Source organism: Erinaceus europaeus, chromosome 11 (assembly GCF_950295315.1).
Source record: "Erinaceus europaeus chromosome 11, mEriEur2.1, whole genome shotgun sequence".
Classification (NCBI taxonomy): domain Eukaryota; kingdom Metazoa; phylum Chordata; class Mammalia; order Eulipotyphla; family Erinaceidae; genus Erinaceus; species Erinaceus europaeus.
The window spans coordinates 31,047,326-31,071,335 of NC_080172.1; the positions used below are offsets into that span (position 1 = coordinate 31,047,326).

At 37.6% G+C, this 24,010-nt stretch overlaps 1 protein-coding gene across 2 annotated transcripts in view; it reads right to left on the minus strand.

The window, feature by feature from the left end:
• Positions 1-24,010, minus strand: part of EFNA5 (ephrin A5) — a 367,643-nt gene that overhangs the window by 44,718 nt on the left and 298,915 nt on the right. For both annotated transcript variants that reach the window (XM_016192350.2, XM_007532629.3), the window contains exon 2: positions 22,871-23,163. In XM_016192350.2, the coding sequence (XP_016047836.1) occupies positions 22,871-23,163 (293 nt within the window). The remainder of the gene's footprint in view (positions 1-22,870; positions 23,164-24,010) is intronic.

Genomic DNA, 24,010 nt, shown 5'->3' on the forward strand with positions numbered 1-24,010 from the left:
AAGGACTTAGATGTTAGACCACAAACTATCAGATACATAGAGGGAAATATTGGCAGAACTCTTTTTCATCTAAATTTTAAAGATATCTTCAATGAAATGAACCCAGTTACAAAGACGACTAAGGCAAGTATAAATCTATGGGAATACATCAAATTAAAAAGCTTCTGCTCAGCAAAAGAAACCACTATCCAAACCAAGAGACCCCTCACAGAATGGAAGAAGATCCTTATATGCCATATATCTGATGAACGTTTAATAACCAAAATATATAAAGAGCTTGCCAAACAAGAAAACAAATGACCCCATCCAAAAATGGTGAGAGGACATGGACAGAATGTTCACCACAGAAGAGATCCAAAAGGCTGAGAAACACATGAAAAAATATTCCAAGTCTTTGATTGTCAGAGAAATGCAAATGAAGACAACAATGAGATATACCACTTCATTTCTGTGAGAATGTCATACATCAGAAAAGGTAATAGCAGCAAATGCTAGAGGGGTTGTGGGGTCAAAGGAACCCTCCTGCACTGCTGGTGGGAATGTAAATTGGTCCACCCCCTGAGGAGAGTCTGGAGAACTGTCAGAAGGCTAGAAGTGGACCTACCCTATGATCCTGCAATTCCTCTCCTGGTGATATATTCTTTAAAAAAAATTTTTTTATATTTATTTATTTATTTTCCCTTTTGTTGCCCTTGTTGTTGTAGTTATTATTGTTGTTATTGATGTTGTTGTTGTTGGATAGGACAGAGAGAAATGGAGAGAGGAAGGGAAGACAGAGAGAGGGAGAGAAAGATAGACACCTGCAGACCTGCTTCACTGCCTGTGAACTGACTCCCCTGCAGGTGGGGAGCCGGGGGCTCCAACTGGGATCCTTAAGCAGGTCCTTGCGCTTTGTGCCAGGAGCACTTAACCTGCTGCGCTATGGACCCACTCCCCTGGTGATATATTCTAAGGAACCCAGCACACCCATCCAACAAGATTTGTGTATACCTATGTTCTAAGCAGCACAATTTGTAATAGCCAAAGCCTGGAAGCAACCCTGGTGTCCAACAACAGATGAGTGGTTGAGTAAGTTGTGGTATATATAAACAATGGAATACTACTCAGATATTAAAAAATTGACTTCCCCGTTTTCAGCCCATCTTGGATGGAGCTTGAAGAAATCATGTTAAGTGAAATACATCAGAAAGAGAAGGATGACTATGGGTTGATCTCAGTCTCAGGCAGAAGTTGAAAACCAAGATCAGAAGAGAAAACACAAGTAGAACCTGAACTGGAGTTGGCGTATTGCACCAAAGTAAAAGACTCTGGGGTGGGTGTGGGGGGGAGAGTACAGGTCCAAAAAGGATGACAGAGGACCTAGTGAGTGTTGTATTGTTATGTGGAAAACTGAGAAATCGTATGCAGGTACAAACTATTATATTTACTGTCAACTGCAAAACATTAATCCCCCAATAAAGAAATTAAATATATATATATAGTGAAATACCAGGACTCAATAGGCATTTTTCTTAATCCATCTTTTTAAATTAGGCTAGTCAGAATTTTAAAAAATAATTGTTTAGCTGATACTTATGCTGCTTATTGATTAGACTATAGTTTGTTTCTGTTTCTGATGGTGGAAAGAAGTGTACTCATGAAGATAGAAAGCCATGTTTCTCAGTGACACCTTGAAGTAGAATATACAGTGAAACATAGATTTCCTCAAATGAGTTGCCAAAACCATTGATCATGTTGATAATAACAGTTTGTTCCCAGTAGCAGGTGGGGGATAGAGAAAAAATGTTTTTCAAAGTGCCAAGGCACTTTGGCAGTCAATCTGGTTGATAATAAAACTTGATGAAACATCTGTGACTAATATTAATCCTAATTCTCCCTTTAAGGAATAATTGTAAAAAAGATAATTTATCCCATTTCATTTTGACTACAGCTGTGTTTCCCAATTTAGGAAAAGAACATTTCTGCATGTTTCTCAGGTATAACACTCTACTGGGGAAAAACAGGTACATAAAAACTGCCAATGGTAAAGCGATTTTCTAGTTAGCACTTGAAGCATTTTGTGTGAATTCAACTGACCACTGTAGAATGGTGACATTGTTTGGATGTGACCTAAAGAATCTCTCTCTCTTTTTCTTTAAGGGATTCTTTTTTAAAATCTTTATTTATATTGGACAAAGACAGTCAGAAATTGAGAAGAAGGGGGAAATAAGGGAGGGAGACAGATGCTTGAAGCACTGCTTTACCACTTGTGAAGCTTTCCCCCTCCAAGTAGGGACTGGGGGCTTGAAACTGGCTCCTTACACATTGTAACATGTGAAATGCACACTCAACCAGATGCACCACTACCCAGCCCCCAAAGAATGTATCTCTAAGTAGAAGAACTGGTCCTTCTTTTCATGATAGTGGAACATTCTAAATGGGCTACAGAAGAACTGATTTAATATCTTTTGAACTGAGTAATATATTTTGTTCATCATTGATTTTGCAAAGAGTGTGAGAAAAATGCCCTGTGAGTAAATGACAGTGAGCTATTTCTGGTCACCAATGTATTTCAAACTAGTTGATGATAGGAACTATTTTTGACACATGAAAATGTATAATTTAAAGCCTCCATAAAATTTTGTCATAGAAACTACCATTAATTTTGACAGAAACTTGGAAAGTAACTAATTGCCTTTCAAATATCAATATTAAGAATACCGTCTATTAAACTAGCACTTTAACTCATTTATATATGAAAAACTTGAGGCATGACTTGCAGCCTCCTGCAAAAACTAACACAACTCATAAGGAATGGAATCAAGATTGCCCAGTTCACCTCATCGTCATCTCAGCTATTTTAGCAAATGTAATAATATTTTAGGAAGGAACCTATTAAACAATGATTTCATTTTCTAGGAATCAGGGCATATTACACAGTTAAGAACATGATTGCTCTCTAATCCAATATGTAAGTAGTAACAAGTAATTAAATACACATCACTGTTGACCTTTAATCATAACCAAATAATGGTTCCATTTAGATGGACTTCTTTTTCATCAGACTCTAACTAAATATCAGGGAGAAGAAAACATAAACTGACAAGCACGAAAGGCCACAGACAATAGGCATCCAATACTTCAATGCACCTTTCAAAAGCCTTCTGTTATATAAATAGAATAATATAGGAACGATGACACTTTTCTTTCTCCTAAGCACACATTTTTTACAACTGTTGATCCAAAATAAAGATAGCTTATTGCTTTATACCTTGCCTGTTTACTTTTTATTTATTTTCTATTATACTTTATTTATTTTCCCTTTTGTTGCCCTTGTTTTTTTTATTGTTGTTGTAGTTATTATTGTTGTTATTAATGTCATCGTTGTTAGATAGGACAGAGAGAAATGGAGAGAGGAGGGGAAGACAGAAAGGGGGAGAGAAAGAAACCGCTTGTGAAGCGACTCCCCTGCAGGTGGGGAGCCTGGGGCTTAAAGTAGGATCCTTAAGCCAGTCCTTGCGCTTCCTGCCACGTGTGCTTAACCCTCTGTGCTATCGCTTGACTCCCTGCTTTTTATTTTTATGAGGCCTTCTGATTCTATGCAGCCTATTTCTTTGTAGAAGGAATTAATTTTATGACAATGACAAATCTAAATTGTGTAAGTAATATGAAAGCCTTAGAGGATTAACTAGTTCTAATTTAAATACCCTGGTAGAAATTATACCTTAATTATGGCAGAGGCAAATGAGACCATTTGCTTGTTGAGAAAGAAGGAAGAATTTGTTAGGACCATCATGAATGAGTTGAATTTCTATAAGCTTGATGTACCTTAATCTTTGTCTTAGATTAGCCTGATTTTTCTCTGAAAATAGTTACCAAGGTTAGTCAGATAATTGCATAAGATGCTGCCTTTTTCAATGTTGCCTTTCCAGCACCAATGTTATTGTTTTATTCACTTATGTCCTTCCATATTCTCTTCTCCCATAGTCTCGAACTTAACACTTATGCACTCCCACCACAAGCCAACTTTCCCACAGTGTGGTGTAAAGATCACCTGCAGGAGAAACTGCTGGAAAACTTTTAAAAAAATAAATAAAAATTTCCTATTATAACTCATAAAATGTGATGAATTAGAGTTTTGGCAAATCAGTTCCAAGAAGTTACATTTTCAGCACCTTTTGCAGGTGTCACTAAAGTTAGAATGTCTTAAAATCCTAAGACCTGAATTCTGCCTTGCCTCTAAGATCAGTAGATCATGTCTTATGTCTTCCTCCTAAAATTATCTTTTTTGTGTGGACAGTATCAATTTTGTTATTTAATTTCTCTTCTTGGGTTTTATTTTTATGGACATATTTTGCTCACATTGGACGGAAATCTCCTAAAGGGTAAAGATAAAAAATAATTCTATTACGCCATGGCATCTAATGAGTGTTAGTCTACTGGGTGAACAAAGCTCAGTATGTACTGATAACATGCTTGATTAATGAAAAAACAAAACATAATACTGAAATATATATTTCTATAGCCACTGAGGGTTTTCTATGAATCTAATGATACACGTGTAGCCACATCTCAAGTAAAGCTTAACAAATGAATTTTTACAGCATTTTGAGTATAAATATTTCAGGAAATAACTGCAATAAATATGAAATGGGATTGGATAAGGAGTTCTGGTGGTGGGAATTGTGTGGAATTGTACCCCTCTTATCCTATGGTCTTGTCCATATTTCCATTTTATAAATGAAAAAATCAAAATATATATGAAATGGACCTTCATAATAAACAAACATCATATCAAGAGGCCAGAAAATCTGCTATTTGATTAAATTAATACGACAGCCGATGGTATTGATTTAGCAATTTCACCTAATAAAAGCATCATAAGAACTCGTGCAAAAAAGTGACGCTCTGCAACTATGGCAAAGAAGCTGAAGACAACATAGATACAACAGAACTACAAGTAGAAAGCATAAATGCCTTTGGCATTAGAATCATTTCTTCACATGTACCAGTAACTTTTATGGAATGAGTCTGAACATAACTTACAATACATGAAAAGGAACCAAGAGCATAAATGGTAGAATTAGAATGCTTTTGCTTAGCTCTCGACTCCACCACACAAATAGTGCGATTATAGACAGGTTATCTGATCTGTACTTCAGTTTCCTCATCTTTAAAATGGGGACAACAACAGGGGCTGGTAGATAATTATAGATGAGTCAAAGGGTATGGATGAGACGATGCATGTAAGCATATGAAATGGTTAAGTATTCAGTATTCTAAAACTAAACAACATCCAGCTTGAACACAAAAATTATTTTGGTATATTTATGTTAAGGCACAAATCACTTTCTCCTTCAAAAAACATACAATTTTTTTTCACCTGTTTAATTCAAGACTCTTCAGAAGAGAATTAGTAGATCTCCACTTCCTGGCCCAAACTGTCTAGTTTAATTTTCTAAAAAAATCAGATGTGTCTTTTCCTCAATCCTGAAGTCTTTACAGGTGAAGAGAGGTAACTCACATGAGGTATGTGAATTTGTTCTCTGGAGGACTTCTGGTTGGTTTCCCCAAGCCTGGTGACTCTTCATGAGCCAGAGCCAGAATCCCTTCTGTGTGAAATTGGGGTAAAACACATAGCTACTGAAAATTCTAAATTTCACCCAAAAGATTTCAAATGTAATGAATTCTCAATGTGGCCTTCTCCCTCCCTCCATAATTCCTGCTCCTCTTTCTTGATTTTTCAAAGATATGTGAAAAACAGATCTGTGAAAAACTGGCAGATTTAAAGTGATGATAATAAAAGAACAATTTCTAGTAATTGAAGCAGAACTTTTCAGCTGTTGTGCTGCTAAAGAATAAGGTAGGACAATCCCAATGTGTCATATTAACCAACTGTGATGTTGAAACAGTTGGTAACTTGAATTTGCAATATATCCATGAATACCCTGCACTCTGCTATTGATTCTGTTAATCAAATTTAAACCTCTGAAAAATGACTCAGGTTACCAAAGAGACATATACTTTCAATAGTCCTGCTAATCATTAAATGTCTTTATCACATTCGGAATAGAAAGTGGATGACATTTTAAAAAATATTATCATGTTCTGAGTCCTCAAATTACTTACTAGGGCTTGACTTTGTTTAAAAAAACTCACATACTGTCCCAAAACCTAGATATACACCAGTTTCTGTGAGAGAGAGCATATGCTCACACGTATCCATAAACTACTGCAAAATATATACCTGAAAGCAGAAGTACACTAGAGTTTGCAGTGAGTACCCCCCTAACACTTCCTCTCCACTATTCCAAGCTTTGGGTCCATGATTGCTCAACAATTTGTTTGGCTTTGTATGTTAATTATCTTTTCAGTCACCAGGTTCCAGACGTCATCAGGATGCCGGCCAGGCTTCCCTGGACTGAAGACCCCACCAATGTGCCCTGGAGCTGTGCTTCCCCAGAGACCCACCCTACTAGGGAAAGAGAGAGGCAGACTGGGAGTATGGACCGACCAGTCAACATCCATGTTCAGAGGGGAAACAATTACAGAAGCCAGACCTTCCACCTTCTGCAACCCACAAAGACCCTGGGTCCATGCTCCCAGAGGGATGGAGAATGGGAAAGCTATCAGGGGAGGGGATGGGATATGGAGATTGGGTGGTGGGAATTGTGTGGAGTTGTACCCCTCCTACCCTATGGTTTTGTTAATTTATCCTTTCTTAAATAAAAAAAATAAATATATATATTAAAAAAAACCTCACATACCACCTCATATGTGGGTGTCAGAGAAAGCCAACATGGAAAGTTCTGCTAAATATCACAGTAGTCATTTTAGTATTAGGACTGCCTTCAGGTGCATCATGGAGGTAGGACTTACGTAATGCCTTGCCAAGGGTGCTGGAAATCTCTTTTTTACTTATTTTAAAATGTTTGTTATAATGTAAGGGAACAAATAGCTTAGAGTTAAACTGAATCTCTCAAATGCATTTATTATATACGTACACACATATATCCTCTCTCCCCTCCTTCTCTTTCACTATAGCTTTCTTAAATGTAGTAAGGACCGGACTTGAACCTGGGTCACAGACATGGCAAAGTAGCACAATCCAAGTGAGCTACTATGCCAAGCTGACTTCTTTCTTATTTTCTTTTTTGCCTCTAGGAGCTCGGTTCCTACACTACAAATCCACTGCTCCTGGAAGATAGTTTTCCCATTTTTGTTGCCCTTGTTATTATTATTGTTGTTGTTGTTGTTGGATAGGACAGAGAGAACGAGAGAAGAGGGGAAGACGGGGAGAGAAAGATAGACACCTGCAGACCAGCCATACTACTTGTGAAGAGATACCACCACCCCCCCTGCAGGTGGGGAGCTGGGGGCATGTTCATACGTGTGTATACACACACACACACACACACACACGTTCTATGTCCTTTCTGTGGAACCACTATCCTAGTCACAGAGCTGAGTCTTAACTGCATGCTAACTATATGATTTTGATGAAGATACTTGTCTTGTCTGAGCCTGATTCTCCTCATGATTAAAATAAGGATTTAAAAAATAGTGCCTACCACACTGACAGGAATCTAGTTTAACAAATGACATAGTATCTGTACATTTTAAGTTTTCAATAATTACTGAATGGGTAAGTGACTATCGGAACAAGAATTAGGGGAGCAGTTATCAGTAAAGGTATGAGCGAGTCTTTAGCAAAAAGTCTGCTTTTACTATCATAATTACTCAGGATTAAATTTTATTTAAATCACAGCAGCAAGCTGGGTAGTAGCACACCTGGTTGAGTGCACATGGAACCACGTACAAAGACCCCATTGAGGGCCCCAGGGGCAAGGGGGGGGGGAATCTTCATGAGTGATGAAGCAGTGATGCAGCTGTCTCTCTCTCTCTCTTCTCCCTCTACCTCCTCTTCCTCTCTCAATTTATCTCTATAAAATAAAAAATAAATTTAAAAAATTGTCCATCCAGAATGATAGATTCTGAATCCCAGGAATAAAGAAAGAAAAAAAAAAATCACTCCAGTAGTCATTGGATGGTCTCAAACTTGACTAAATCGTACTGCCTGGTGTAAACAGCAAGATTTTAGGCAATCTATTACAATTAAAATATTTGCCTAATCACTTTTCTGGACTGTTTTACTCCCTATGTAGATTTATTTCTTTAAAAACTTAATTTTCTTAAAGTAGAACAAGAAATTCTAAATTCAAGGTTGAGGACCTATTAAAATTGTTAAGGCAAATCGATGGGGTCTACAGTCAACAATATTTATACAACTTTTCAGTATTTGGGAGTTACTTTCTTCCCTGATCCAGCTTTCTAGCCCTTTTTCCAGCCATGACATCATCTCACCAGACAATAACTTGGGTCCACCTGCATATCGGATGTCAAGTTCAGACAAAAACTAGTATAGTCATCGGACCCTTGGAATATAACTAAAATAGGCCTACTAGCTATCTTCAAAATGGAGACCCCAAATCTTTATCTGCAATATTCCAGCCTTTAGGTTCATGAATAGTCAACAATTTGTTTGGTTTTATATGTTAACTCTTTTTTCAGCCACCAGGTTCAGATGCTACCATGATGCCAACCGGACCTCCCTGGGCAGATGACCTCACCAATGTGTTCTAGAGTTCTTCTTCCTCAGAGCTCTGCCTCACTAGGGAAAGAGAGAGACAGGCTGGGAGTATGGATAGACCTGTCAACGCCCATGTTTCAGGGAGGAAGCAATTACAGAAGCCAGACCTTCAACCTTCTGCAACCCACAATGATCTTGGGTCCATACTCCCAGAGGGTTAAAGAATAAGATAGCTATCAGGGGATAGGATGGGATAGGGAGTTGTGATGGTGGGAATTGTGTGGAGTTGCACCCCCTCTTATCCTATGGTTTTGTCAGTGTTTTCTTTTTATAACTAAAAATTAAAAAAAAAAAAACAATAAGGAAAGAAAACAAGCGCAAATGTCATCTGTTCAGATCAGCAGAGTCTGTGATGATTTACTTAAGAAAATTATTTTTTTAATTTAATAATATGTGTTAGTGCTGACTTAAAAGTTCCTATCACAAGAGAAAATATAACTATATGCATGATTATAGATGAGAATTAAGCTGTGGTGTTCAATTCACAATATAAATAACAAATTGTATACCTAAATATAGTGCTATATGCAGCATGATAATTATCCCTTAATAAATAAATCAAATTTCTATAAAAATCACATGAAAGTAAATTTACATTAGAATACAGATTCTGGAGGTGATAAAAGTTGGGCAAGTTTAAATATACACACACATTCTTAAATAAATCAGGAACACCGTTTCCCAAATTTGGGTGCAAAAGCAAGTGCTAACTACAAAACTATAAAACATATCTAGCATTAATGTAGATAAACTTAGTTGGAAATAGTGTACATCTCTGAAAATAGTAAAATGAACAGATGTTATCATTCCAATTTCTAACAACAACAGACTGGCTGATTATTATCTGTTTTGCAATATTTTACTTCAGGAATTCAGAAGCAATTCATATTTTGTAAAGCTTTAAATTTTAAAACCATACGTGGATATAGTTCTGGATATTAAAGTTCTGTTCCCAATGTGAACGTTCTACAACTTGCCTAAAAATATTCAATGGAAAAGAAACCAGTTGCCAACGTCCACATATTTTTCCTATTAACAGGAGTAAATCATATCCCCAGAAACCGTATTTCAGGCCCACAGGATACCCATGAACAAAAATAATGAATGATAATGCCTCATTGTCTGCATTAATATTAAAGAAAAGAGAAAACAGAAAACTTTATAGCCACTATCAGCTCTCTGGACCATAAATTTAAGGTTTTGAGAACTGCTTCCCAAAAGGGTAGGGAGTAAGGATGAGTTGTGAGAGAGCTTTGGAGCCTAGAGATATTTTTTAGCAAGCCAGCAATGCACTGACACAAATTTCTACATATCTCTGGCTGTGAAAAGTCTCATTTGTGGTGATTTATATTTCCTCATAAAGAACTCTGTAGATAATATAAGCCTGCTGTGAGGCTGTATGACGACTTTCAAACCAAGAGTTACACGACCATTCTGTTAAAATAAAATGAGAGTAGATGAGTGGGGAAAGCTGCAGAAAAGAGATTTCTTCTAATGAAAGGCCAATACTGATCTTGCAGGATGCACAATGTTCAGAGGGTCACCTTTCATCCTGTGATCATGTTTCATGGATAATATTTTGATCGTCTATAGTAAGAAGTATTATTTTTCCCCTGAAGATTGACTGTGCGTTTGGTGTGTGCATGCTTGTGTAATTTACGACAAATGACACTTAGACATCATCACACTGGAGTTCAGTTGCCTTAATAAGTTACTAAGGGAAACAGAGAATAGCATGCTGACAACCCAAAGTCAATGGAGTATAAACACTGTTATTCCAAGTGTCACTGGCATGTTATTTCCATTTCTCCTGGCATCTGCTCTATGTAACACTGCACATACACACGATACAGCAGCTCATTAAACTGTTTTCAGTTAACTCTGAAACCAAATTAGTACATTACATGTTTATAAGGCTGAGAATTACTGCTTCCCTGCAAAATCACACAATTAATCACGTGCATTATTTCTCTAGGAGACTGGCCATTTTTGACATTTAGGATAAAAAGAACAATCCTTTAACTTGTTTCCATCTCATCCTTTAGTCTCTATGGGTGCAAAGGATAGCAAAAGGTGACATTATTCCTTCCCCTTTAAGAGGTTAGAACTCTACATGCTTCTTGCAATAGCATTTTTAAATTCTTAAAAGAGCACACACAAAAATTATTTTGTTTTTGAACTTCTTATCTGGGTGTTGCAGCCTTTGAAAAATTCAAACAATGGAAAGAGTACTTATGAGTCTTCAGTTTTTCGTGGCTGATGCCATAAATTTTCATCAAGCCCCAGTTATTCAAGAGCTTTTAAGGCTTTCTTTGCAGACTTTAAGCTTCCCAAGTCAAACTGTATTAAGCATGTTGTTGCTCCAGTTTCCTTTTCTTACACAACTACCACTTTCCCTCGCTCATTTTACCAGTTCTTTGTCCTTTCATCTTGTCATTTATAGGACATGTGTTTCTTTGCAAAATTCTCCCTGCCTGGTCAAATAGCACTTAAAAAAAAAAAACCTTATATAAAGTGTTTCTAAAAGATCTTGTGTGCCCATCAACCAACATCTCTTTTCTTTTACTCAGACTACCTGAGTGAAGTCACTAGAGGAGGGCAAGCCCCACCAGGGCTGGAGCTGGTGCTGAGAATTCCTATTTAATAAAGCAGGTACCAGGCAATAAATAGCTGCTTTCATAAGAGAAACTAAAAATTAACAGAGAAAACTATCCCCAGACCCCTAAATATCCTCTTTCATATTCTTTATTTAACCTTCATTTAAGAGCCCTTGAAATCCATTCATGCTTTCCTAAAAGATGGCTAGGGACAACTTGAAACTTCAAACACACAACTGACTAAACTTATTCTTTAAATAAAAAGGTGCATTCTTGCAGGCTCACTAGAGATCACTGGAAGTATACAAAGGGGATAGAATAGAATGAGTATTTTTCAGTCAGGAACCTGAAACAGTCCTAGACAAACTTTCAGTGTACAAGAGGAAAAAATGAAATAGAACAAAACAAACAAACAACAAAAAACCAGCTCCATTCTGGGTTCAACATAAAATGTATTTTTAAAAAATAATGGATGATAAAGTGAAGGAAATAAATACTCTGTATTATTTTCTGACTAATTTCCACTTGATATTTATAATGTAGTCCTTCTTTCCTACTTTGGAAAATAATAAATTTGTTCAAAGTGGGCCTGGATAACATATAGGTTTTACAAAAGTCTTTCATTTCTGAGGCATGAGGTCCCAGATTCAGCTCTGGCACCATCATACACTAGAACCAAGAAGTGCTCTGGTTCTAAAATAAAAATGATTTTTTCATGTTTTAATAATAAGCTTCAACTCCCTTCCTTATTAATACAAAAATTCCTTGCTGGATCCCATACTTTGAGCTCGCAAGGAATTAGTCTCCCTAAAAAGGTCTTTTACTCAGTATGCCTAGAAAGGCCTCTTTCAGTGTTACTTTAGTATTAGGAACTAAAAGTCAGCTGTCACAGGACTCACAAAACTGTTACCATTACTTAAAGAATGCAAAGTTAAGCTTAGAATAATGAAGGTACTAGAGGCTGAGAAGATTCTTTGTCCTTGTCTCATTTCTTTTTCCTTTTTTGTCTTTTTCCTAATAAAATATGAAAGCACTGCTCTCTTTTCTATAACCTAGAAGAATATAGTCTAGAAGTATAATATACGTATAGGCTTATCAGTCAGTGAACATGGTGTGCCTGAGAAACTCATCATTTTACTCCCAGAGTAATAAATGAGAGCATGTTGGCCTTATCATAGGACATCTTCCCCTTTCTCTCTTGAACCCACAGGTCTCTTAATACAGGATATGCCTGCCTCAGAGCTCATGTGCAGATCCACTACACTTGGTCAGCACTCTAACATAGTATATATATCCAACCCTAGTCCACCACATTTCCCTTTAGAGTTTACACTGTGGTGGCCCAGGAGGTGGTGAACTGTGTAAATCATGAGGTCTTGTGCTTGATCCCTGGCATTATATATACCAGGGTGAGTCTCTGGTTCTCTCTTCCTCTTTCTCAGTACCATATAAACACATATTAAGAAAGAAAAAAGAAAGGAAGAAAAGAAAGAAGAGAGGGAGGGAGGGAAGGAGGGAAGGAAGAGGGAGGGAGGAAGAAAGGAAGGAAGGAAGGAAGGAAGGAAGGAAGGAAGGAAGGGAGGAAGGAAGGAAGCCAAATGGTTACATTGTGCTGGTCTGGAGAGATAGTTCACCAGGTAGTGTGCCTGCACTGCCATGTGCTCAACCCAGGTTCAAAATCCAGCACCACATGAAAGATGCTATGACAATGGAGGAAACTGGTGCTGTGTCTTTTTGTCTGTTTCTCTCTGACAGAAAAGAGTGAGACAGAGCAGTGAAATTGTACATGTGTGAGGGATAATTTGAAAAAGAAAAGAAAGAAAGAAAAGAGGAAAAGGGGGAAAAAACAACACGCAAAATTTTCATATCTATGTTGTTAAATTGATTTTTTTCTTTTCTAACCTCTCTGATGCTTGTTCAGTTCAAGAAAAATCCAGTGATGAAATATATTCTCCTGCTCCTCAATATCTACACATAAAAAAAAAAACACTTACTATGCAGCTATCAAGAACAATGAACCCACCTTCTCTGACCCATCTTGCACAGAGCTAGAAGGAATTATGTTAAGTGAGCTAAGTCAGAAAGATAAAGATGAGTATGGGATGATCCCACTCATCAACAGAAGTTGAGTAAGAAGATCTGAAAGGGAAACTAAAAGCAGGACCTGACCAAATTGTAAGTAGGGCACCAAAGTAAAAACCCTGTGGTGAGGGGTAGACATGCAGCTTCCTGGGACAGTGGGGGGTGGGAGTGGGTGGAAGGGATGGGTCACAGTCTTTTGGTGGTGGGAATGGTGTTTATGTACACTCCTAGTAAAATGTAGTCATATAAATCACTAGTTAATTAATATGAGAGGGGGAAAATTAATTGTATGTCTCGAAGTTTTTCAAAACACAGACTGGGTATTTTTAATATATAGGCTGTGTATTTGATATGCGGACTCTCTCAAAAGCTAGACCAAGTAGATCAGAAGCATCCAATAGCACAGCTATATACAAGATACTGGGTACTGTACAAAAGGACTTTTCAAAGTTAACCCAATTACCAAATACTGTGATGATAACATTAACTATCGATTGTCTTTTGGAACCCTAAAACAGCAGGAACCTCACATCTCCACTATAGAGCCTCTACTTCCCCCAGTCCTGGAACCCTTGGATAGGGCCCACTTTCCCATATGCCTCTCCCAATCCATATCAAATAATATTGCATCTGCCAATTGCAACTTAATCAACACAACAATTGCCACCTCAACATGCTTCACTTCAGACTGTGTCCAGAGACTTCACGTGTGGAATGACAACCCTCCAGCTTCATTACTCAGGTGAAACCTTTCCTTTCATAGTATACTCTAATTCCATCCCAGGTGGTTCACTTTCTAACAAAGTCCCAAAACCTAGATATACACCAGTTTCTGTGAGAGAGAGCATATGCTCACACGTATCCATAAACTACTGCAAAATATATACCTGAAAGCAGAAGTACACTAGAGTTTGCAGTGAGTACCCCCCTAACACTTCCTCTCCACTATTCCAAGCTTTGGGTCCATGATTGCTCAACAATTTGTTTGGCTTTGTATGTTAACTCTCTTTTCAGTCACCAGGTTCCAGACGTCATCAGGATACCGGCCAGGCTTCCCTGGACTGAAGACCCCACCAATGTGTCCTGGAGCTCAGCTTCCCCAGAGACCCACCCTACTAGGGAAAGAGAGAGGCAAACTGGGAGTATGGACTGACCAGTCAACATCCATGTTCAGCGGGGAAGCAATTACAGAAGCCAGACCTTCCACCTTCTGCAACCCACAAAGACCCTGGGTCCATGCTCCCAGACGGATGGAGAATGGGAAAGCTATCAGGGGAGGGGATGGAATATGGAGATTGGGTGGTGGGAATTGTGTGGAGTTGTACCCCTCCTACCCTATGGTTTTGTTAATTCATCCTTTCTTACATAAAAAAATTAAAAAAAAACACTGACTAAACTAATATTTTACCATAGCCTCTCTGACCATTTCAGTTATAAGTACTTTAAGTCTCAGCTAAATTATCTGCTAGAGCATTCATTGTTAAAAAAAAAAGACTCCAGTAATCAAAAACATTTTCAGTAATAAAAGCATAATGCATATACACATTGAAGCAAATATTGAGTTGTTCATTTTAAGAAAGTGCATTATACTTACAGGTCACCTCCCCTGCAAAAGACTATGAAAGATGAAAAAGTTTACCTCCTGCTTTGATAAATGTGTCATTTTGACACCCTTCCATTTCAATAAGAATGACTCAGAAAAAAAAGGGGGGGTAGGAGAGACTGGTGTGAACTGTCAGGGCCAGAATAATTCTCAATGTAAATTACTAAAAAAAGTAAACTGTTGAAAGACACATATGAAGGAGAGGGATTTTTTTTTAAGCATATGTAATTCCAGCATAATGTTTCATCAGAATACAGGCCAAAGAATTGATAAAACTTAAATTGTAGTGAGTTTTTTTTTTTTAATCCAACTGAAAAATCTGGGTTATTCAAGTTGTCTTAACATTTCAAAAATAGGAAATTTGGGGTGAATAGGATATTGAGGTTATGTTTTAACTGTCATTAGTCATTTGAAAGGTTGCTAGACTTGAAGCATGGCAATAAGAAATAATTTGATAATGTACAACTAAATGTTTACATATACTCATTTTATGGATAAAGAAAGTGAAGCTTGGTGAGATTGTTTCCAACCGTCACAGGGAAGAAGTACAGAAACCAAGGTATCACTCACCAGAGAACATGTCTTTTATTGTTCTAATGTTATACTCAGTCATTAGATAATAATGTTTTACCAGAATCCCATCAGAAATATCACTTAAAATGATGGGAGTTTGGGGGTCATGGCCGAGGAGTCACAAGGACAGAAAGATTGTGCTCAAGAGAAAAACTAGATAGATCAGTAAAAGAAACCCAACCAACCAAACAAACAAAAAACCCAGGACCTCACATCACAATCTACAAAGGCTTAGGTGACCTGCCGAAGTTCAGGAGCATGCAAAAAGGTATATGGAAAAGGTGGGGGAGAGCATCATGGGACACAGGCAGCAACTGCAGGAAAGGAGACTAAGCCATCTTGAAGCATGAAGCTGGCCCAAAGTAGAAGCAGCATGGTAACAGCTAAGGCCCTTGGAATACGGTGGTCAGAGGTGAGAGTGCAAATACAGCAAATACAGTTGGGTGCTGAGCAATGGGCAATAGCATCCCCACCACCCAAAGCACAGCCAGCTGTAAGGAACAGATGGAGCCTTTTTGAAAGGCCCATCAACCTGAAGAATCCAGCAGGAAGCTCTTGGAAATTATCAGGCAATATAGTAAGGTGTCTTTGGTTACACAATTAACATAAAAAAGTCAGTTCCTAAGTTTGAATTCCTCTATGCAAACACCAAGGTAGCAGAAGAAATGCAGAATCAATCCCTTTCACTATTGCAACAAAACCAATGCAATATCTGTTTTTCTACTGTCCTCTAACAATAGTGCTGTTCCTAATTTATTTTTTCAGGGAGATGAACATTTACAGAATGAAAGCAGAGAGAGAAAAGAGATACACACATAGATACACACACAGACATGTGTAGACCCTCAGTAGTGAGATCCCCAAATTTCTCAGGTCTCCTACTTTGAAAGTGGGTTCCAGGGATGCTGAGGTGGACCCTGAGGAGATTAACTTCAGCCATTTTCTAATCTATTTTTAAAATGCAAAATTAATTTTCCCTTTCAGGCATATACCACTGATACTGTCTTCTCATTTCTCTCTAGTTGCTCACTTACTTGATTTTCTTTCATATCAGATTTATGTATGAATTTTCAAGCTACCTAAATTTTCAGTGTTCAGTTTCTCATAGACTGAAAACATGGGCAACACCTCATGGTGCTATTTTCAGACAGAATAAGTGCTATGTAAACATTTATTAATTACTTTTATGTACTGAACATCTACTATGCACTGAATAATACAACAGAAGGCATAGAAAAGAGCCGAACAACAATAAGTAGTTAATGTAAGGGTTGATAAATACCCGAAGAAAAATAAAGCAGGGTAAGAATGTAGAGACTGGTCTATGGCTATACCATCCTGAACACACAGAGACGGATTGAGATGCTACCTTTATATATAATATATATATATATTTTCTCTTTTATTGAGCTTGTTTTTTATTGTTGTAGTAGTTATTGTTGTTGTTGATGATGTCATCTTTGTTAGATAGGACAGAGAAAAATGGAGAGAGGAGGGGAAGATAGAGAGGAGGAGAGAAAGATAGACACCTGCAGACCTGCTTCACCCCCTGTGAAGTGACTCCTCTGCAGGTAGGGAGCTGGGGGCTCGAACCAGGATTCTTACACCGGCCCTTGCACTTCGCGCCACGTGCACTTAACCCACTGTGCTACCACCCGACTCCCCCCTTTTTAATTATTTATTTTAATGAGAGAGGAGTGGGGGGAGAGAAATAAAAGAACTGCTCAGTTATGATGGTACTGGGAATTGAACCTAAGACTTCAGAGCCTCAGCATGAAAATCTTTTGCATAACTGTTATGTTATCTCCCTAGCCCCATAGATGTTATTTTTATATGGGGTAGTAGGAATTGTCCTTCTGATAAAACTTTTATCTTAGTGAAGACTTAAAGAGAGAAATGTCAAGGGACATGTGGAAGAGCTCCTATCAGAGAGAATGTAAAACAATAATACTCTGATATTAGGGTAGATTGGACCAAGACTAATGGCCAGGTGGCTGGAGCAGAGAGAACAGGCAGAAGGTAGTAAAAGAAGGTCAATAGCCTAGTCAGAGCAGGACAATCCATTCTATGGAGGGCCTTGTTGTCCAGGTCAGAGACTGTACTTTCTCTCTCTCTCTCTCTCTCTCTCTCTCTCTCTCTCTCTCTCTTTTTGCAGTGTACATCAATACCATTCCCACCACCAAAGGACTGTGTCCTGATCCCCTCTCCCCCTTTTCTTAAGCGCTTTTGTGGGCCTCTCCAGGACCTTGTCCTCTCTGAAGGAAGGCTGGGTCAGCCTTCTCTGCCCCTCCAGGAAGACTCGTCTTGAAATGATTGCAGTCTAGAATGTTCCTAGCTTTTACCATGAACTATGAGCTTAGACTGACAGGGACGCAGAAGTTACACATGCTCTTATGTTAAATATGAATATACATTTAGGTCAGATTGATGGGGTTAACAGTTAATGGTTTTTATATACTTTGCTCACTCTCTACCCTAATCCAGCTTTCTTGTCATATTCTCAACTCTGATACTGTTTTCTCAGACAATACTTTTAGTCCACCTGCATGTTAGCTATCAGCACAGGCAAAAGTTACTAAAGTCAAGGGCCACATGGAACATACTTAAAATAGACTTGCTAGCTTCTTTCCACAAGAAGACTCCTAGTTTCATTTGTTATATTCCTACCTTTGGGTTCCTTTTTATTGAACAATTTGCTTTATATCTTACTGCCTTTCAACCACAAATTTGCAGAAGCAAATGATTCCATCCTGACTTCCCTGACCGGATGATCTTACCAATGTAATGTCTCTCCTCCCCAGAGCCCTACCCCACTAGGGAAAGATAGAAACAGGCTGGGGATATGGATCTACTTGCCAACGTCCATATCCAGCAGAGAAGCAATTACAGAAGCCAGGCCTTCCACCTTCAGCACCCCATAAAGAATTTTGGTCCATACTTCCAGAGAATGATAAAGAATAGAGAAGTTTCTGGAGTTGGGCGGTAGCACAGCAGGTTAAGTGCACATGGTGCAAAGCGCAAGGATCTGTGTAAGGATCCCGGTTCGAGCCCTGTCTCCCCACCTGCAGGGGAATCGCTTCACAAACTGTGAAGCAGATCTGCAGGTGTCTTTCTCTTCCCTTCCTCTCTCCATTTCTCTGTCCTATGCAACAAAAGCAATATCAATAATAACTACAACAATAAAACAAGGGCAACAAAAGGAAAGAAATAAATATTTTAAAAAAGGGATATTTCCAATGGAGGGGGTAGGACACAAAAGCCTGGTTGTGGAAACTGTGTAGAATCATACCCTGTTATCTTACAATCTTGTTCATCATTATTAAACCACTAAATAAAAAAGAATAATAATGCTTCAAGAAAAAGCTTAAAATTATTTATTGTAGCCACATAATTTTACACATATGGAATCAAAAATCCAGATAGATTAAATGGGTTATCCTAGATCATATAGCTAGTTCAGTCAAAAGATGGATTCAGGATTCAGTTTCCTTACTTCACAAAAGAGGACATTCTAAATCAGGGTTTCTAATGCATACTAAAATAATTTATTTAAGTAATTTCCCTTGCCTCCTCTAACTTAAAAATAGCAGCAAACTTCTTTTAAGCATGGTTTCATTAGGTTAATAGATATGAGAATGACTTCTAAAATACTTTTTTTGAAATGTCAAAAAAAATCCCTGTCTCTTGAAGTCTTTTTATAGCTGATTGTTGCCCTTAATTTATAAACTAGCAATTCTACTAATAGAAATACAACCATCTATAACTATTTTAGGATAGCAGTCTCTAAAAAAAAAAATAATGCCGAAAAATTTAAAAAGCAGTATCAATTAGGAGAACAGATGAAATCTGCCTTAATAATGATCAGTGAGTATCACAAGGTACAGTTCATTCTCAAAGGGTGGAGGGCATTTCATAGATCCATTATTGGTATGTAGAAAGAATCTGGAACTATTAAGGATATTTTACTTAAAAAAATAAGCCAAAACTTTATCTGAGATTTCCCAATTCCTGAATCGTCTTCATTTTGTATAATTTAGAAATTAAAACAGGAAATGAATATTAATTGCAGTTAAAACAAAACTAAGATTTTGCATCCTTTCTGACTTCAACAAGTGATGAGTTAAATACTCTCCTACAAAACACTTCTCTGTTCCCAAAGCTAGTTATTATCTGAATTTGGTTTTCATCTCTTACCATTAAGCATAACTCTTTCACAAGCACCCTAAATTAAGGACAGCCAATGACTAGAGCTTTCTTTTATCTTTTGGGAAAGTTGGAAGAGTTTTTAAGGCAGTGGTGAGCTGAAACGTATCTCTGGCTTAATAAGAACATTTTATAGAATTGACCAGTGGGCAGGTAGCCTTGTTTTAGTCAGCAACAGATTACTTGTAATGTAATAAGTGTGAAAAGAATAATTTCCCAATCATCTTGTTCGTTCCATGCATAATAGGAAAGAGGAAAATTTAACTGAGGGCCAATTCTCCCCTAAGAATCCTCTAGTTTAATTATGAACACAGTATGTTAAATGTCTATAAGACATTCACATTAGCTCTGCTGCTCCTGCTCTCAGCGAGAGAAAAAAAAGAAGGAAATCTTTTTCATCATTAAAAAGACAGGGGAAGATGCTCTCGTGGTTCTAAAATATGGTTGAAAATTCAATTTATCCAACTACCCAGGTACTGTGTGTCTTGTAAATGAACATCTCTTTCCTGCTAATTTTGTGCTATTTTATCTTTCATTAAAAAAGTAATTCAGGTTAAACTCAGCTGAACAGCAAAAAGCTCTTGATATTTTGAAGCATTTTGGAACAATTACTTTGACAGGAGCCCTTGACAGTTAAATGACTCTGTTAAATGAATGTTATAGAAGACACATAATGATTTTTAGTGAAATATTGAATTTAACCACAAATGAGGAAAAAGCCAGTCATAAGCACTATGGGTATATTTGAATAATAACGTCTTACTTATGAACCTCAATGGATTCTATAATTTCTAATAATCATGCAGTCAACTAGTTAGCTGGTGTGTGTTTCTCATTTTCGAGTTCTCTATTTATTTGAGGATTGTGCATTTGTTGTTTTTCAATCTAAGAAACCAATAGGAAAATTTGGAAGCTAGCAATGATTTCTTCACGCAGTGGTATATTTTAGAGTCAGGCAGTTAATGAGTTGCTGTCCAACAAATGAAGTCTTCTTCATTCCTTTTTCTTCTTTTTTTCCTTCCCCTCATTTGCTGAATGAGATTCTTTCACAAAGTACAAAAATCAGCAGAAGGCAAGAGAGCCTGCTGCCTGGGAACGTGTGAATTCACTGTACGCCACTGTTTCCTCCATCTGTGGGACTCAATATTCCTTTTCTTAGTCTATAGATCGAATGTGAGATAGTATCAAGCCTTTTGCATGTTTTCTCATGACTAACGGCTGAAATATGTACTGAAATAATAAAACTGGTACTGTTCAATTTCCTTTTTAAATTCAATTCCAATATAAGTGTGAGTGTCCTTGTGATGGTGAAATCCAGCTTATTATAAATGTCTGCTTCTAGAGAAGAACTAGCAATCCTCAATGATTTACAGCGTGTGCGTTGGGAGTGGGTGGGACACTTGGGCTGGAAAAAAAAAATGAATCAAAAGAGCAGACACGTTCTTTCGTTCTTTCCTTTGTTGGTCTGGTGAGTGAAGGTGAAAAGTCAATGCTAGCACACTGGATGGTACTGCCAGGATCCGCCAGGCTCTCCAACCTCATGTATAGTTCCACTGCTCCCTGCTTTTGCCTTCTTTCATACAAATGTCCATTTACATTGTCACTGCCTATGTAAATAAATGTCCACTTCCCCATATAGCATCCTTCCTGGAGAATCAAAAATGTCTTTTCCTTCTCCATCCCCCAAATTTCTGAGCCATAAGAAGCTGTTCCGTAAATATACATCTGAGTAGAAAAAGTTTTACCTGAAACATATATGTTGTACTAGACCCGTATGACCTCCATTAAAAAATAGATAAAATTGGTGTATTGCACCAAAGTAAAAGACTCTGGTGTGGGTGGGAGAGAGAGTACAGGTCCTGGAGAGAGTACAGGTCCTGGGGAAAGGATGACAGAGGACTTAGTAGGGGTTGTATTGTTTTGTGGAAAACTGAGAAATGTTATGCATGTACAAACTATTGTATTTACTGTCAACTATAAAACATTAATCCCCCAATAAAGAAATTTAAAAAAAGACTCTGGTGTGTGTGTGTGGGGGGGGGTGGTGTTCAGGTCCTAGAACATGATGGCAGAGGAAGATCTAGTAGGGGTGAATTGTTATGTGAAAAACTGGGAAATGTTACACATGGCATGTACAAACTATTGTATTTTGCTGTCAACTGTAAACCATTAATCCCCCAATAAAGAAATTTAAAAAATAGATAAAAAATTTAACTCCTTCAGCTGATGGATTAACTGTATGTGAGAAAAGGCAGATAGTTTAAATGTTTGATATTTAAAGGAAACTCAGATATGCATCCTAGATTAAATATCATCTCTAAACTTGTGAACCCAAAGGCCAGGAGCATCTGGGGAGTTTTATATATATAGAATCTTGGGCCACAACTCAGATCTCCAGAATCAGAACATACACTGCAATGAGAACTCTAGGTGATTAAGTAAAGCAAGGTCTGAGAAGTGCTTACATAGAAAATATAACTAGCATGAGGCCCCGAGGCAGTGATGGTGGATATGATGGTGAAAAAACAAGGCTGTGGTGCTTGATTAATATAGAATCTGCTCAGAACCATTCAGATCTCTCTCAGGACCTAGGCACAAATGCTCACAGGTGGGAAATTCACTTATACCAGTTCCCTGGGAACCCTTTCTAGATACTTCTTCACACTCTTTCCTGTCTAAAGACACAGCTGCTCTTAATAATTGTCTTTTCTCCACGCTGCAAAGAGAGTATTTATCGTCAGTATGCTGACATTTGCAGGAGTTTTGGCTTTCTCCACTGAAAATGTGGATGATTGAAAGGATATTGCTGACACCTGAATAAGAAATCCAATGACTCCGAGCTATGTAAATTTAATTATTTAGTTTAATTTTTTTCAGGAGTCTCTTTTTCTTTTCCTGAGCATTGGAGAAGTCCTTACAATTTTCATTTAAAAGAAATACAAGTCAGCAGTGGTTCACTGAACAGGCTGACACACAATTTCATAGGAGCGACGCGCTGTGTCTTTAATCTAATTTGTGCTCTCAATTCCCAGCTAATGTATCTAGGGATCCTGATGTATGCATTTATAAGGAGACATCTGTAATACAGAGTCTAGCTCTCTGCAATTCTCAGCAACATGGGTAAAAAATTTAGTTTAGGTGCTCACAGCTGCCCAACACCACTATAAATCTCTATATACTCACAGATGTAGAAATATTCCCGGCCTGGCCTGAATTCAAATCCTAGAGAAAAGGGAGTGAAGAGCTGGAATTTCTCAGAGAACTTCAGTGGTCCATTTGGTGAGTGAGGCCGGTTACATTCCCATCTCTTGAATCCTTTGGAAGTGTGGTCGCAGGCACTGTAGCCATCAAAGTTCACCATGTAGAGGACATAGCGCTCAGTCTTATCTTCTGGCACAGAGTCCTCATAGTGAGGGCAGAAAACATCTAGGTAGTCGTTGATACACACATCAATGTGGTAGTCACCTCTCTGGAATCTGTGGGAAGAAGGAAAACTAACATTAATAAAGTCTGTCTGCTTAAATCAGCAGTTGCATCCTTTATTAAGACTAGAGAGAATATAACTAATACAATACAAGCTTATTGCATGCCATTGTGACTTGGGACATGACTTCAAACACTACTGTACCAGATTTAAGCGACAATAAGCAATTTTACAGAGGAGTTCTAGTTTGTTTCAAAAATGCCTTAAGAGAGGTGTTCCTCACTTTCTTGTAAAGGTAATAATTTGTTCACTTTCATGTAAAGGAAATTATTTGCTGTGTCCTTCTCATTCTTAAATCAGTATCTCATTCTTAGATACTGAAGAATGAAAACATCGCCTTATTTAATGTTTTGAACGAATGAATATTTTAAAGGTTAAATGCCTTATTTGAGTTACTATTGATACTATTCTTAGTTACTAATGATACTATTCTCAATTTTCTTTGCAAATATGGGTAATTAAGAGTCATACAGTTGAGAGAGCTAGGATCACACAATTTAAATGTTGGAAAGAAAATTCATATACCATCACCTTCCCTTATGAATAAAGTAAAAACTGAAGGCATAACAGTGGAGCAGTGGCTGATAGATCTAGACCAGGAAAGGACACTTCTGAGGTTTTTCCTTAAGCAAATCCACTTATGTAGTAACACTTATTTTTGCTAATATATTTTTATGTTCTATTCAATTTCATATTCAGAAAACTGAAACTATCTAAATCAAACAACTTATTTACCAGTTTATTTTCATTTTATTGCCTGTGTCCTAGGACTGGACAAATGAGATAGAGAATGAGATGTAAAAAAAAAAAATGAAAACTTGGACAGTTCACTCAGAAAT